The sequence below is a fragment of the Pleurodeles waltl genome, chromosome 3_1, assembly GCF_031143425.1.
Source record: "Pleurodeles waltl isolate 20211129_DDA chromosome 3_1, aPleWal1.hap1.20221129, whole genome shotgun sequence".
Lineage (NCBI taxonomy): Eukaryota > Metazoa > Chordata > Amphibia > Caudata > Salamandridae > Pleurodeles > Pleurodeles waltl.
Window position 1 is genome coordinate 1748843914 of NC_090440.1, and position 17424 is coordinate 1748861337.

The 17424-nt window shown below is 44.6% G+C and overlaps 1 protein-coding gene across 1 annotated transcript in view; it reads right to left on the reverse strand.

Annotated features, from left to right (window-relative positions):
- The window catches only part of UNC80 (unc-80 homolog, NALCN channel complex subunit), a 2774722-nt gene that overhangs the window by 1346221 nt on the left and 1411077 nt on the right, over positions 1 to 17424 (reverse strand). The window contains exons 34-35 of the mRNA XM_069225668.1: positions 3333 to 3464; positions 2501 to 2644 (exon numbers count right to left, since the gene is read on the reverse strand). Of these exons, the coding sequence (XP_069081769.1) occupies positions 2501 to 2644; positions 3333 to 3464 (276 nt within the window). The remainder of the gene's footprint in view (positions 1 to 2500; positions 2645 to 3332; positions 3465 to 17424) is intronic.

Here is a 17424-nt window from a genome sequence, read left to right on the forward strand (position 1 = left end):
TAGCCGTGGTAGGGGGAGAAAGCATGCCAGTGTCAGGGGAAGCATCCACACCGCTGGCTTCACCTATGTCCGTACAACAGTCTAAAGCAGTGGTCTCCAAACGTTTTAATGTCGCGCCCCTCGGTTGAAAAATAAAATCCACTGGGCCCCCCTTCAGAATTTTTCACAATTGTTTTATAAAGATGGCAATGTTTAAATATGTCTAGACCTATTTAAACATTGCTGTTAAGTACTGTTAACTTTTTAAAAATGCAATATCATGCTTTTGCTTAAAACAAAGGCCTGTTATCTGTATAATGCTTCTTTTGGCTAGAGTCTGGCAAACCCCCCCCCCCCCCCGGGACCAGTTTATGCCCCCCCCCCTGCCCCCCCAGTTTGAAGACCTCTGGTCTAAAGGCTTTTGTAGCTGGTGTTCTAAGGGTTCCAGCGACTCCTCCCAATCCTCACCGTACCCCAACCCAAGAGTATAGGGGTCAGTATCCAACCTAGGGAGCAAGATTCCTGGCGAAGTCTGAATGGGCGTCACGCGACGCCGGTTTGGCTCTGTGATGACGTCGGCAAAGAGGATAGGGTCAACGCTGCCCAAGGGCATGAGCAACATTGGGAGCATTGATGTCGGAACCAGCATCGGGGAAAGGTGAGGTGGTACATCCGACGCCGGTCCGGCTCCAGAAACAGATCCAGGGGTACCCCCTGGAGCGAAGGAAGGAGCCACTGGTGCGGACCATGAGGGGGTGCCTTCTGACCCTGTGGGGCCCAAAGGCTCTCCACCGGAGTCGGGCTGCCCAGAGATGAGGTGCAAGGCCTTATAAAACTCCTTCAGCTGGATAGGTGCCACTCCGGCTCCCGAAATTTGGGGAGGCGCAGAACCAACCCAGAAGCAGGCTCCAAGGACGGAGGCCTGGAACAATGATGCTCCTTTTCCTTTGTCTCGTCGGCCGAAGGATGGGGTGAAGTCAAAGAACGCTTGTTCTTCTACTTCTTCTTGTGCCCCGACTTACCCGATCGTCCCAAGGACTTGGAATGTGACAATGATGAAGTGGAACGACGATGAAGCAGGGCACCGAGACCGTTCATGGAACCTTCCTCTCGACTATTATTGGGACCTACGCGGAGCAGAGTGCCGGGCCGCAAGAAACTTTAGGGACCGCTCCCTCAAACTTTCAGATTCCTTGCCTGGCACTCGGAGCACAGCTTTGGGTCATGGTCGGGCTCCAGACATCACAGGCACACGAAGTTTGTATCCGTTACGGACATCGCCCAATGGTAGGATCTTGCAGGGCTTGAACCCATCTTATGGAAAGACATCCTCGACGCACCAGGAGTGTCAACACTCAAAAATCTTTGACAAAAAGTTGAAAAAGATCAGTCAAAAAATTACTGAGGGGTAGCTCCCTTCAGATCAGCACTAGGCTGGAGTGGAAAGAAAAGAACTGACATCAGCGCACCGGGATGGTGCCTATATAGGACCGGCAACACCATATCAGGTGCAGACGATGCTGACGATGGGTGTGGAGCAGATTGATGCCACCTACCAGCGTGCAGGGGCACTGCTCGAGAAAAATCTCCAGATCTAGACTGACACGTGGGGGGAATTCTAAAGTAAAGAATCTGCAATTAGATGTCTCTATCAGATGTTATATTTTTTATACTATCAAAAAACAATCTGTATTGGTAATTGATAACTTACTTGTAATCTTAAGTCTCTATCATGAATGTCTTCTTTGAATTCATAAGCATAACAATGGTTCTGCACATCTGTGGTGTTCTTATAAATGCTAATGGAGATCAAAAAGCATTTAAATCTATGAACGATCCACTGTTGGGAAACACGCATTGTCAGAAGTATAATAAACTGTTTTATTAGAATAGAGGTGAAATCCATAGGAAGCACAAAACCTAATTTCATATTATAAACCTTAAGGCCCATATTTATCAAAAAATGACGGAGCACCACGTTGCGTTGCGTCATTTCCACAACACAGGGATGCGCTGTATTCAATTGAATACGGCACACCTGTGTTGTGCACTGCACTGGTGCTAAATTTGCAGCCAACACAGCCACCCTTGCGCCATGGTGCACTGATGGCTGCGTTGAGGGTGGGATTGTTTTTGAGCAGGAAGGGACACCTTCCTACACAAAAACAATCTTAAATGGTGATTTGTTCTTCCTATGTGTGCTTAATGCAGCACACATAGAAAGAGCAAATAAAGAGGAGAAATAAAAGTATTTCTCCTTGTTGCACCTGCTAATGCAGTGGTGTTAGATTTTGGCGTTGCCTCAGGTTTACAAAAACTTGTAAATCTGGGGCAGTGTCAAAATGCGGTTGGTGTTGCTGTAGCACGCCCGCAGCAACACCCATTGCACGCCCCTTCCCTGCAAAGTGCTGCATGTGAAGGGGCCGTATTTACAAGGTGGCATTAAGCCACAAAAAGTGACGCCCCAGTGGCGCTAGGGGCTCTTAAATATGACCCTAAGTATGTATTGCTAAAATCATACCTGCCACACCATCCTCTCTGACGTCCCCATCTTCCATCAAGTGAACTATTGGTAGTACTGCAGCACAGATGCATGCTGGAAACACTGGTTGTGGTGGTTGTGGCGTGTGGTGGTTCGGAGTATGTTCTGTCCCCCGCTCTTCATCTAAAATTATGAGAAAGGTGTTAGAAATCATGTTTACTTTAGCTGATGAGTTTAAAAAATAAAGCTAAGGTGTTCAATTATTTTGTTTGAGATGAATGATGCTTTCTGAAATCAATCTCTCTCTCAAAATTGCAAATATAGGTTACACAACAAAAAACATATTTTTCCAAGAAGTCAAGGACATTTCACAAACTGTTAGTGGAAGAAATCCTAAACGTTTTCTTCAGTAAATGGAGCAAGCATTAGCAAATGCAATATGTCTGGCATGTAATCTTACTGGATGCCAATAATCCACACATTGTGACACACAGTAGCACTATTAATCCATGGATATGAAATTATTGGTACTACTTTAAAAAAAAAGTCATACTGCACATTTGGTATTACGGGGTGTAAACTTGTAACCACCCGCGATATGTGAGTACGCTTTACAGATGATCAGTGACATCTGCATTTGGCAACAGGCAGCTAAAGGTGTCTGTAGCCAGACGCTAAAAAGACAATGCTGAAAGTTCAATATTGGTGATGGAGGTTGTGGAAATTCCAAACTCTACCAAAAAAGGCTAGAATTGAATCTGCAAGGATTGCTCGTGATAGCAGGATGTTTATATGACGACAACAAGATGATTATGGCTGTATTTTAAATCCTGTGGCATAATGACATGCTTGGTTATTGAGTACCAGTCACCTTCTGCACTGGCCGCAGAACGCATCGACCACACAGAGCCCCGGCGAAAGGAGTAGTTCCGGTGTGATGTGCTGGAAGTGCAGGATGGACTCACAGACAGGCGCCGGGATGCCAGATTGGTGACTTCTTCTACTGACAAAGAAAACTGAAGTTGTGAATCTTTGCATTGACTGGATAGGATGAGCACATTCTACCCTGCTAAGTGCAGAGTTTAATAAATAATAGCTAAAGTACATGGATGTCCAAAAACCCAAGTCAGCCAATGTGCTAAGTGAGCATTAGAGCAAGACTACTGCCTTCAAAGTAAAACGGAAAATGTTACGCATCACTGTAATGTATCTGGTATTCATAGCCCTTCAGCCACCTCAATGATATATAAGGGATGTGTAGAGTATTGTACAGTATAATAGCATGTGGGTATCACACGGAGAGATCAATCTTTTCTTTGTAGTGGAATATACAGGGGACCCTCTACCACAGCATCCATACATTTTTAGCCACACAGGGATCCACACAAAACGTAAGTCTCTCTAAAATTTGATTTATCACCTTTGGAAATTAGGGCTCATTTTATGATCCTAATACTGAATTGGGATGCCTTGTTCCAAAAGAACAGCCTCCATTCCACCAGTTATAGGTTCATGTAAGGAGATTGATGCACTGGTCCACATAATTCTCCCTAGGTGTATATCCCTACATTTCTTTTGGTATGATCATCTTTTATCTTTAACTGACACTTTTATGATAGGGAATTAGGATGAAAGAACTAATTTATGCACATATCTTCCCACAAGAATCCAAATTCAGTATAAGGTAGGACAGCACTTTCAAGTAGACAAGAAGCTAGGTCGGAACATTTGCACACACAGCATACAGACGCTGAGGCCCATATTTATACATTTTTAGCGCTGCATTGGTGTCATTTTTTTACGCAAACGTACAAAATATAATTGTGTTTTGTACGTTTGCGCCGCTTTTGCGTCACAAAATGACACAAATGCGGCGCAAAAAAGCATAAATATGGGCCTGAGCGTCTTCCTCATCTCAGTGTACCTACACCAGTGGTGATAACCTCAGTATAGAAACTGTGGACATCTGTGAAAACAGCAGTGTCCAAAGCAATGTCAGTGGTTACCTGGAAGAGAATACCACCTCCCAGTGCATACACAATGTGCAGTGTCTGTCTGAAACCTATTGCTTTTAACACTTTTGCATAGTGAGTGTCACAAGGTGCTCTGAAGTGGAAGAAAGTGTAAATACTAGAATAGTCGATGTCAAAGCACACAATGATACATTCACACATAAGAAGGAAGTCGCATCACCATGATTACATTCCCCTGTTGTGAACTCTCTGTCAACCCTGACAACTAGATACATGGTCAGACAGGCTTTGCGACCCAGACCTGAGGTTGCTGACTGACAGGTCACAGGTGGGGTGACAAGTAGCCGGCAGTCAAATGCACAAACAGGAAACTTAGGGGTATATTTAAGAGCTCCTCGCGCCACCGAGAATCACTTTTCGTGACGTTCCGGTGGTGCACTGCACTGCACCGTATTTACAAGGTGGTGTTAAATCACTTTTTGTGGCTTAACACCACGTTGTAAATACGCAGCACTTTGCGTGGAACAGGAGTGCAAAAGGTGCTGCTGTGGGTCTGCCACAGCAACACCCATTGCATTTTGACGCTGCCCCAGATTTATGAGTTTTCTTAAACCTAAGACAGCGCCAAAATGTAACGCCACCCCAGGGATGGCGTTTGCATGGCAAAACGAGGAGAAATGCTTTAATTTCTCCTCGTATTTTGCTCTTTCTATATGTGTTGCATTCTGCAAGTCACTTTCTGTTAAATCTGGCCCAAAGATCGAATCCTACAGATAGGCGTGACCACACCGCAATGGTCCCAGAGGATTGGTCCCAATAAAACACACATGGCCAGAGGGGTAGGTGCATTCCCAAAAACACCGTACATTTAGATGCCACATATAGTTAGGAGCACTTAGACAATCAGAACACAGCACATCCAGCATGCACACCAACCATGCACCTCTCAGGTCGGACATCTGGACACGTATTTGCTGGCCTACACTGTGTTCACACAAGGTCGAGGCCCACCTGCATTTGCTTTCAGGACTATTATTTATGACTCTATGACAAGTGTTCGCATTTGCAAGAAAGGAATGTTTTTTATTACTTTATGGTACTCAGAGAAGGATAAGTTACTTTCCTGTAAATCCTAGTTCTCCTCCAGGGGTATCCTCATCAAAGTCATAAACAATCCACCCTCCTCCCCGGACGTGATTTTAGAGGTACAGCCTCTCGTCAAGATACGGGTAAATAAAGATATTCTTCTGTCTCAAGTATGCTGCTATTGTTGCTACACATTTGGAGAATGTTCAAGAAGCTGATTTTAGCCCAAAGGGCAGTACCCTGAATTGGTAATGTTGGGATGCAACTACAAAGCAAAGGAATTTGCTGTGTTTCACTATAACCGGGATGTGAAAATATGCATCCTGTAGATCTATGGAACACATCCAGTCCTCTTGATGGAGCTGAGGAAAAATCTGATGAAGGGCCAGCATTCTGAACTTTTCTTTTCAAATGTACTTGTTCAGATATCTCAGATCCAAAATGGGTCTGAAAACCCTGTTTTTACCTTCCTTTTGTACTAAGAAATAGCGGGAGTACACTCCTTTTCCTCTTTGCGAAGGTGGAACTTTTTCGATAGCTCATTTTTGTAGCAGACTGATAACCTCTTTTTGTAGCAAAGACTGATGGAGACACTTTGTTTTTGTTGGTGACACCGGACGAGGAGAAGACTTGAAACGTAGAGAATACCCATTCTTGACAATATTTAGCACCTATTTGTCGTTTGTTATAGCGTGCCGCTCATTTACATAATTTGCAATACTTCCCCCCACCGGAGTGGGTGATAGAATCAGAGGAAGCGAGTCCTCATGTTTGCCCGATGTTTTGGGAGGAGACTGATTTTGCCTCGTTCTCTTGTTGTCTTGCGGGACTGATAGAACAGTCGACCTTGTCTTTGCTGTCGCATTTGGGGCCAATGAGGGGTTTGAACCCACTGCTGATATGGACGCCTATCATATGGCCTATACCTTCTTCGGTATTCCTTGCGTATTCCTACGGCTTTCAGAGTGTCCAACTCCGACTTCATTTTGGCCATCTCATCATCCGTATGTGTCCCATACAAAAAGTTCTGAGAGAATGGCAGGTTGAAGATGCGATGTTGAGCCTCCTGTTTTAAACTTGTGCGGCGCAGCCAAGATGACCTCCTTGCACATATGCCATGTGCATATCCATGCGCCGCTAAGTCTGAGCTACCTGCAGCCCCACTGATCACCTGGTTGGCTACCAGCCTTCCTTCCTGAAGGATCTTTTGGAAATCCTGTCTGTCTTCTCTCGGCAATTTGTCTACGAGCCTGTTATGAGAATCCCACAAAGAACAGTCGTATCTTCCTAAAAGTGCAGAGGCACTAGAGACTTTCATAAAAGCTGCAGAGGTAGCACATTTTCCTACCCAACAAATCTAGATGCTTGCTCTCCTTATCTGGAGAGACCGTTGATGAGGAGGCCACTGAATGGGTCTTTCAGGCGGCAGCTAGAATGACTGAGTCCGGTGGAGGATCAGCTCTGGGAAATAAAGGATCCTGGTCTGGAGCCTTATATTTCTTTAGAATCCGTGCCAGCGCTGTACGCAGGCTTTCTGGTGTCAGAAAAGTGTCCATGGCTGGCTGCAGAAGACTAATGGTAGCAGCTGCCTGGAAGAAGTACAATGGTGTAGTGTTTCAAAAATTACAGATGATGATGTTGTCGGTTCCGGAAGGTCTATATTGAGCTTCTGGGCTTCTCTAAGCAACACTTCATTGAAAGTGGTTATATCGTCCACTGGAGAAACTCTTGCCGGAGGTGTGTGTCAGAGTAGGCGAATAGTCTCTAATCGAAGACTTAGAAGCCTTGGACCATGAAGGGGATCTGCGTCTCTGGTGACGGGATCTAGAGACCGGGGATCTTGATCTTCTCCTGGATTGTGATCTAATTTGTGTGCGCAGCCGTGAAGGACTGCGCCGTCGTCGTGGATCAGGCTGGTCAGAGGATGCAGGAGTTGTTGGAGATGGTGTTCGTGGAAAAGAAGCCGAGAGAATATAGCCAGGAATATTGCGAATCTGGAGATTGCTGAGCCTTGTTAAGGCTTTCCAACCACCTCGGAGACAGATTTATCGGGGAGAGCTGTCCTTGAGATGAGGCCCTTGAGAATGCCACAGATGATCTACTCGGTATAGTGACAACCGGGTCCTGAGGAGGTAAAGTCGTCTCAGCAGGTGAAGTTTGCCCTGTCGCTGCTTTTTGAGGATGACTGGGACGTTGAGAAGCCACTTGGATGCGACTGTCAAAGGTGAGGAGCGTCTCGATGTCGAACGACGATGTAATGTCGTCAACGATCGCTGAACCCTTGATGTCGAATGTGACCTTCCTGACTTCTCTAGTCTCAACGTCGAATGCCTCGATGGCAACTGATGACCCAACGGAGGGGTATGTCTCAACGTTGACTGCCTCGACGTTGAGCGATGTCCCAATGGTGGCAAGTGCCTTGACGTTGAGTGGCGTTTTGTTGTCAGTGGAGGCCTCGACTTTGCCCTTGAGGTCGACTTTAACACTGGATTTTTCAACGTCAGAGGATCTTGGTTTGCCTTCAATGGCGTATGAGCACTCCTGTGCTTACTCGACGAATCGCCCTTGACGGAGGTGTACTCCTCGACGTCGGTTGGCAATGCTTATGTGACGATGGAAGCGATGAAGTCGACGGCGAACAAACAGGAATTTTCCTACCAGATGAAGCTGATCTTACTTGCCGCTTGTCAGAAGAGTCTTTGGGGGTTATTCTAACTTTGGAGGAGTGTTAATCCGTCCCAAAAGTGACGGTAAAGTGACGGATATACCACCAGCCGTATTACGAGTTCCATAGGATATAATGGACTCGTAATACGGCTGGTGGTAAATCTGTCACTTTTCCGTCACTTTTGGGACGGATTAACACCTCCTCCAAAGTTAGAATAACCCCCTTTGTCTCTGAAGATCTTCTTATAAAGAGAGGATGATGATGTTTTCTCTCTCTCATGTAGCCCATGCAGATGAATCCTTTCTCTGTCTTTCAAAGTTCTCTTAAACAGATTTTGACAGTGTTTGCAGGTATCAGGGCAGTGACTCTGCGGCAAACACACTATGCACACTGAGTGTGGATCTGACTGGGCCTTCTTTTTGCCACAAGCAGGACATTTCATAATAAGTGAAGGCATTTTTCAGAGAACAAATGTTACTTTATTCAGGTAGTAACTGTGAACCAACTGTTACCTCACTTTCACCCCTGAGGCATGGTGGGATACTGGAGGTGCTCAGGGCCTTATAGGCACGGTGGCAGTTTTTGGTTGTGCTTTGTTAACCTGCATGCAGCCTATTGGTTAATAATGCTCCTTTATTTTCAATGTATTTTTTTTCTTTTATAGTGGATTGTTTAAACTTTCTATGCTCTCTACTTTGATTGCAGAAAGGTTCTTCCTATAATTGAAGAGTTTAATTAATTGAAAAAAAAAAAATACACAAAATAAAAAACATTTTTAGCCTGTTTTTCAACATAGACTGCATTATTGCTTACACATGTATATAATATATTTGTACTAATCTTCTCTATTATTTTTTACATACATTTGATATATATACATGTGTGTTTATATGTGCTCCTGGGTCCCCACACGCGGGCTGGAATATTCAGTGTTTATGACTATTGATGAGGATCCCCTGGAAGAGAAATGTATAAAACCTCATTGCAAACTGGTGTACTTTGAGAGACAGTCCTCAGACCCCGGTTCTGTAACTGCTCTCCCGGCCAAAATGTTTAATTAAATGAACTGTTCCTGTTTTGCCAGACACCTATTGTCTTTTGTTTTTAAGGTAAATTTGCATTCAAGCAACAAAAGGCTGCATGTTAGGTAAATGTAGATGTATTAAGTGGTTTCACTCCCTCCAAATTTAAGTCCCGTCATTTTTTCTTTTCAGTTTTATATAACGCAAACTCGACCCGAGGTATTGGAGCGCTTTAAATGAGCATCAGTTATATTACACAAGGACACATTCTTTTTTGGTAGACATGGGGGGGTTAGGGTTAAGAACCAGATGTACGAAGCATTTTTTCAGTCATTTGCGACCGAAAAATGCTTTTTGCTATGTACCAAAGCAAAATGTGTCTCGGAAACTTATTTACTGAATCGCATTTTGCTTTTGCGATTTGGTATTAGGAAGGGGCGTGTTTAGGGTGTTTCTTCATAATACCAAATCGCACTGCAATGTACGAATGTTTTGCAACCGTGAATGAGTTCGCAAAACATTCGCAGTTACTACCAAGTTCAAGTTGGTGGTAACCCATTAGCAAACAGGAAGGGGTCCACTTTGTGAATGGAAGCGTAAATATTTTTTCAGAGCAGGTATTGGTCTCATAAAGGGGTCAGTTTCTCTAGGACCTTGCTACCCTTTTCCAAAACAGCCTGGCAACGCCTTCAGGACTTTAAATAGTGTTTCTGGGAATGTGTGACCACAGGACATGTGATTGAATTGCAAACAACCTTTTTCAATTTCCCATACCTAACACTGCCCGGAGCACTTTTGGGAATGTCTGTTAATTCCAGGAAACAAAAAACAGTATGTTCAGACAGAGACAGAAATCTTCATCCACACTTTTCTGTTTTTTTTTTTTGACTGGGCTCTAGTGCTGGGAGACAAACATTGTGAAAAAGCTTCAACATTGCTAAACACATGACTAATGAACTTGTATGCTACTGACAGAGGTGTTTCACCTGGCCACATGATTAGATTCTTTTGTGGGGAAATTCACTATAAGCAGACTACACGCTGCCTACCAAGGTAGCCACCACAACCAAAATATATTAATAATACGAACATGTTCGGTGGGTTCACCAGAAAGAAAAACATGATTAAGCATCCTGTTTACATTTATTATTACACAGATGTCGTTATTGGCAAAGGTCTCCATAATCTCTACAGAGATATATAGATAAGACAACCTATTCTCAAACGTTAGCACTAAGACACTGGTAGCATCAACAGAAAAGAAACAGACTTTTGACACACATAACGTAAAGTTACATTTGTGAAATTTAATGCGTGTATATGTTGTTCTATAAAGGTTTTTGAGTGGGTTTCTTTTTCTACAAATATTCTTTGGTATCTGCTTTGATTTCTTCATTCTACTGGCTCAGTTTTCTTCAGTTTTTCTACAAGTATTGCAGTTATACTTTGGTGGTGTCCACTTCAAGGTAAAGTCTCTTTGGAGGATTCTAGAAGAAGGAGCTACGCCCAGTGTTGGATTCATGAGTGTTTGGTCAAGAAGAGTGTCTGTGAAATATGCAGATTCATGGATGTTAGGATTTGGCGTCCCACTTATAGAAAAGTAAGGAGACTGAAGGGCCTGTATATGAGAACACAGCATTATGGGTAAGAGGGTGGCAGATCTCAAATTGAACAAATTGTTTATGTGACCTTGAAGTTACTTACATTTGGTAACGCATTCTCTGGTAGAGACACTATCTTGCTGCAGATTTATTACCTATGAATTTCCCAGGCACAAGACTGGATCTGGAAATGTTTGCATTAGCCGTAGCCCTGCGCACCGTCGGGTGACTTTGATCGGTTCTGTGCTGCATCGTCGGCTTTGTTGGCACTGGAAGTGACATCATGGTCACCTCTATAAATCCCACTCTGGTGTGTGGACATCAGTTACTTGCCATGACTTTCCACATCAGGAGTGCAGAGCCATGAAGTGAACTGATGAGTGTGTGTCCAAACTAGGGCCCTGAAAGGGATCAACCCTAACCCTAGCAAAGTGTCCGCAGAGTGGGGAGGCATGGACAGGTCTGTAAGGAATCTGCTGCTACATGTAGTCTCTACCAGATAATGCGTTACCGTGGATAAGTAATTTGTTTGTCTGATAGAGACTTCCAGCTGCAGACTCCTTACCTTTGGATTTCTCATTACATAGCCTCCTTACCTTTGAATAAGCCATATTACCCTGGCAGTGGGCTGCAGCCAAATTTAACTAGACAAAAAAGGCTGAGTTCATCCACCCAGGCGTTCAGAGAACCTGCCAGGTGTTCAACCACTGGGGTTATGCCCTGCTGTTCCAGCCATGTCCAGAGGCACAGGACCATGACCCCACCCGGCCCTGCTTTTTGCAGTACCACAAAGCAGTAGTGTTGACTGTGAACACCTGCATTAACCTCTCCTTCACAGAGGGAAGAAATGCTTTCCATGCTAGCTCTATCACATGGAGCTTCAACAAACTGCTGTGGAGCCCGGAGTCAAGATTCTGATGGAGACCAGAGTCCTCAAATCTCCACCTCTCACAGATGGCCGCCCTATCCCAGGAATGACACATCTATCACAACTCAGTTTCAAAGAGAGGGAGCACACTGCATGCAATTCAGTAACAAAGTATAACCCCAAAGCATCATGGTAAATGCAGTTGATTCGTAGTCTGTTCAAAAAGTAAAAAGAGTCTTTCACCTTCGTAGGTGCAGCAAGTGCTGTGTATCCCTGTACACGTTTTTGGGGGTTTATCCCGTCATCAGCAGGGAGCAACGTGGACTAGCGGCTTGCTTGGAATGTCGGCAAATGTCTTCACAGGTTTAAGTACCACTCATGGCGCGCAGGTACCTCCCAAGGCTCGTCAGCAGTGGCTCAAGGGAGCCGTCAAAACACAGTTTCAAAAAGAGGGAGCACATTGCATGCACTCCAGCAACAAAGTATAACCCCAAATCATCAAGTGCTGTGTATCCCTGTACACGTGTTTCTGGGTTTATCCTTCACCAGCAGAGAGCAGCTTGGACTAGAGGCTTGCTTGGAATGTCGCCAAATGTCTTCACAGGTTTAAGTACCGCTCGTGTCGCAAGGGTGCCTCCCAAGGCTCGTCAGCCGTGGCTCAAGGGCGCCGTCAAAAGACAGTTTCAAAGAGAGGGAGCACATTGCATGCACTCCAGCAACAAAGTATAACCCCAAAGCATCATGGTAAATGCTGTTGATTCGTAGTCTGTTCAAAAAGTAAAAAGAGTCTTTCACCTCCGTAGGTGCAGCAAGTGCTGTGTATCCCTGTACACATGTTTCTGGGTTTATCCCGTCATCAGTAGGGAGCAGCGTGGACTAGAGGCTTGCTTGGAATGTCGCCAAATGTCTTCACAGGTTTAAGTACTGCTCATGGAGCACAGGTGCCTTCCAAGGCTCATCAGCCGTGGCTCAAGGGAGCCGTCACAATACAGTTTCAAAGAGAGGGAGCACACTGCCTGCACTCCAGCAACAAAGTATAACCCCAAAGCATGATGGTAAATGTAGTTGATTCATAGTGTGTTCAAAAAGTAAAAAGAGGCTGCCCCTACGGAGGTGAAAGAATATTACTTTGTGAATGGACTACGAATTTGACTGCATTTACCATGACCCTTTGGGGTCATACTTTGTTGCTGGAGTGTAGGCAGTGTGCTCTTGGAGTGTAGGCAGTGTGCTCCCTTTCTTTGAAACTGTCTTATTGACGGCTCCCTTGAGCCACGGATGACGAGTGGTACTTAAACCCGAGAAGACATTTGGCGGCATTTCAAGCAAGCCCCTATACCATGTTGCTCCCTGCTGATGACGGGCTAAACCCAGAAACATGTGTACAGGGATATACAGCACTTGCTGCACCGATGGAGGTGAAAGACTATTACTTTCTAAATGGACTACGAATTCAACTGCATTTACCATGATGCTTTGGGGTCATACTTTGTTGATGGAGTGTAGGGAGTGTGCTACCCTTCTTTGAAAACATCTATTACTACTGTCAGAGGTGATTGGAAAAGGGAGAGGAGTGTGCCTTTAACCCAATCCCGATTCTTAAGCCAAAACTGCAGGTCCTTTGCAGGTACCTCTGAGATCCGAACCATGTCAGAGAGATTCCCCTGAGGCTGCACCCACTGGAACTTCAGGTCCCACTGCAGATCCTGCACATGCCATCTGGCATGATACACCAGCAGGATGCAGGAGGCCATGAGGCTGAGGAGCCTCAGGGTCATTTGTACCGAAAACCAGGATAGAGGATGAAACATTGGTACCATAACCTGAATATCCTGGACTCACTACTCGGGAGGATAAGCCTAGAACTGTTCTGTGTCCAGAACAGCTCCAAAGAAAAGGAGAGTCTGGGAAGGAGCCAGGTCGACACATTTATAGTGAACTCCAGCGAAAGCAGTAGGTCTGCCATAGTCTGAAGGTGGGACAGTATGGGGCGAGGCCACCTTCAACAGCCAGTTGTCGAGGTAGGAGAAGAGTGAAACCCTTAACCTGCGCAGATGAGCTGCGACCACCGCTATCACCTTGGTAAACACCCAAGGGCACTGGTAATGCCAAAGGGGAGCATGGTGAACTGAATGTACTTGTAGCCTACTTTGAACCGCAGGTAACACCAGTGGGCAGGCAGGATGGGGTTGTGAAAATGCGCATCCTGCAAGTCAAAGGCTACCAGCTAGTCTCCTTCGTCTACGGCAGACAAGACCTGAACCAAGTGAGGATCTTGAATTTCTCCTTTTTGAGGAAGAGATTGACGGTTCGGAGTTCTAGAATAAGGCAAAGACACTTGTTCTATTTGAGCATCAGAACGTAGTGGGAGTAACAACCACTACCTATTTCTGATATTAGAACCCTTTCTATAGCCCTCTTGGCCAGGAGAGCTGTAACATCCTCTCGGAGCAAGACCAGATGATCCTCCATCAGCGGTTCTTGAGATGGCAGTATAGGGGGAGGGAAAGATTGGAAAAGGGAGGGAGTAGCCCATTCGAATTATCTGCAAAACCCATTTATCTGATGTTATGGATGCCAGTGGAGGAGATGACGCTGGATTCTTTCTCCAACAGGGCAACCATGATCCTACAGAACCAAACTAGGAGGGCTTGGAGGCTACAGCTACCGGGGGTTGGTTGCGGATGACTTCTGGCTACAAGACCAATAGGACCGGAATGCACTGCATCCATGACCCTGCACAGTTTGGGAAGTTTGTGCAGGACGGTGGCTGACATTGAATTTGTGCAGTGGCACTCCGCTTCTGTAGCCACGAAAGGGGCAAAAGGCAGACTGGGGGGCAAGGTGTCACTGAGAGGCCCAAGAACTTGGCCGCAGCCCGCGAATCCTTGAAGCGCTCCAGCCCAAGTCTGCCCCCTCTCTTAAAAGACGAGTCCTGTTGATGTGCCTGTCCATGAGGTGTGCCTGAACATCCCCCGAAAAGCCAGATGTTCGCAGCCATGCGTGGTGCTTTAAGGCCACAGTCGACGAAACCGCTCTGCCCAGTGAGTCGGTCGTATCCAGACCACACCTAATGGTGAACTTCGCTGCGTCCTTCCCATCTTTCACTGCTTGGGAGAGGATGGCTCGGGCCTCCTATGGGACCTGTGACAGCACTTGCGCAACCGTATCCCACAAGGTATGGGAATAACAGCCCAACAGGCATGCAGTGTTCATCAACCGCAATGCTAGGCTGGTGAAAAAAAACATTTTCTTGCAAAAGGTATCCAGCCTCTTGGATTTCGTTTTGGGGGGGGGAGCGGCAGGGAACGAGACATGCCTGGGAAATTCAAAGGTGAGGAATCTGCAGCTAGACATCTCTATCAAATAGTGACACTTTCATAGTGGGGTAATCTTTGTCCTTGAGATGGTTGGGATAAATATAAAAAGTACATGCAGAGGTATGAAGAGTTCCAAAATGGGATGGATCGGGATTACATTCAGGAAAGGCGAAGGGCAAATGAGAGCCATTGTGGAATTGAGAAGCAACACATTGCCAGTGAGTTAGTTTATGGTGCCGCAGTGGTGGGGAGGAACTGAAAAACAACGGGACATGTGAGATGGGTAGAGAATGTGTGCTGTTGCCATTCTTGGGCGAAGTGACAAAATGTAAGGAGGGAGAGGCAAAGCAGTGGAGTGTGATGCAAGCATTGTCCAGTGCAAATTTAAGTTATAGTCATTTTTTTCTTTACTTCTTATCCAGGTTTGGTTGACTCTATACCTCAACCCACAAGCCTCATACTATTTTGCTCCACTTGAGGACTGAAGGAGCTTAATTTACTTTGTAGTGCTGCACAGTTTTGGCGCAACACATGATATGAAGTAAGGAAGACCTAGGGCTGTACAATACCCAACATATTTCTAGTTCATTCATATATTCTACTTCTTTTCAGCAGTTTCTTGACGAAAACAGCTCTTGGGTCTTATGCAAAGAAGTTACAAAACTGGAAGGGTGCAGCTCATAGTTTAATAATGAGTCAATTTTTTCAAATCTCTCTTGGAAGGAAACAAAGACAGACAGAAATGCACAGATGTAGTGTTTGGAATAGCTGAATGGCCCCTCTATAATAGTTGCCCATCTCACAGGGTCCAGATTTTATGGACGTCACGATCACTGTATGTAGGGAAAGGCAGAAACGGAAAGGTAGGAGGAGACCAGCTGTTGGGGTTGGGTAGGGAAATTATAAAAATGAAATGCTGTAATGGTATTTTTGTAATCTATAATATAACAGTTCAATCCAACAAATATTTCAGTTCTGGGAGATTTGCACGAGGAAAATTACAAAATTATAAGATGGATATTGTGATTATGTACCCAGGCATTGTTTGCAAGTCTTCACAAGCAGGGTGCATGGAAAGACACACATGCAGAATCTAAGACTTGCCACATCTGTTCACTAACAGCATGTGAAGTAAATGTCTACTGTTTCTTCCAGAGAGTGGGGTGCCTTTTTATAAACATGTTTTGAATATTAGCTGGGATGATTTCCCTTTGTTTCTAGCCAGATTTCATTTAGTTTTCAATATTGCAGTTATCTGGTTTCCAAAACCTCTATGGTTTTCATGACTGGTGTACAAATGTCACCTGCATCCGTCCAGCCAGTATATATAGACAATCAAGAGGAGAAACCGGTGAGCGTGCCTTTATTTCCCAATTCTTCTACAATAGGGAAACTTTTCTTACCAGTTTGTATTATGGGTGCTTTTACCTTTGGCTTCTGGCTTGCCACCCTTGACGACCAAATCCGGCTTAACACCTGAGGTACTTCTTGTTCCTAAAAGCAGAATACAGTCTTAAGTGCCAAGAATGTCCAGATATTTGTTCGATGTATCATTCAGATCTAAAACGGGCTCTTCCCTTTTTCAATTACAGGGAGCCCTAGTCTTAAAAATATTTTCTGACAGGTCGCATTTATCTTGCTACATGTCTATGCAGTACTGGAATCTGAGAATATCAGTCTGCATACAGCAGCCCAATGACAGCCCAGTCCAACAAGCTTTCCAAATGCCCAAATCTTTACTCTCGGGCTGCATAAAAATCTAAAAAACAACATTAGCAGAGATTAGGAGTGGCTGGTGTATTGACTCAACGAAAGGAGACTACGGATTAAGAGTCTGCACAGTTTTGCTGTGTACTTTATGAAATGTTACTAACTAGTATAGAGTAGGATAAATCAGACAAACACTGCCTTATAAGTTGTGAAGTAGCAGGTAAGAATATACAGTAATTTGCCAGCAATATGCCTCTCAAGCAACATATGGCTATTTGTAATTAAGAGAAACTAGGTAAATTAGAGATCATGAATGTGCCACAGGCCATAAAGTATTTGATAATATTATGCAATTTATAAAGTAATTTAACTTTTGTAAATTGATTATAATACTGGGTGATGTAAAAATAAATTAAAAAAAGAGTCCAATTGGAGAGTAACTTGTGCTAAGTGTTGTATACCTTCTTCTACATACAAAGTAAAAGTGAAAATAATTTGCAATCGAATAGGAGAAATGAGAGAGTATACTGCAGCCAGACAGCTAAATATATTTTAAGCGACAATTTGCCAAATGCAGAAAACCATTTTGAGCTTCAGTTTCCACCAAAATGAAAGACTCAGCATCCGTGGTTGTATTGCAAATAATATCAACGAGAACCTATGGCACAAATTCCCAACCTTTGGAGTAGGGCAGCGCAGCAAGTCACCTTGCTGC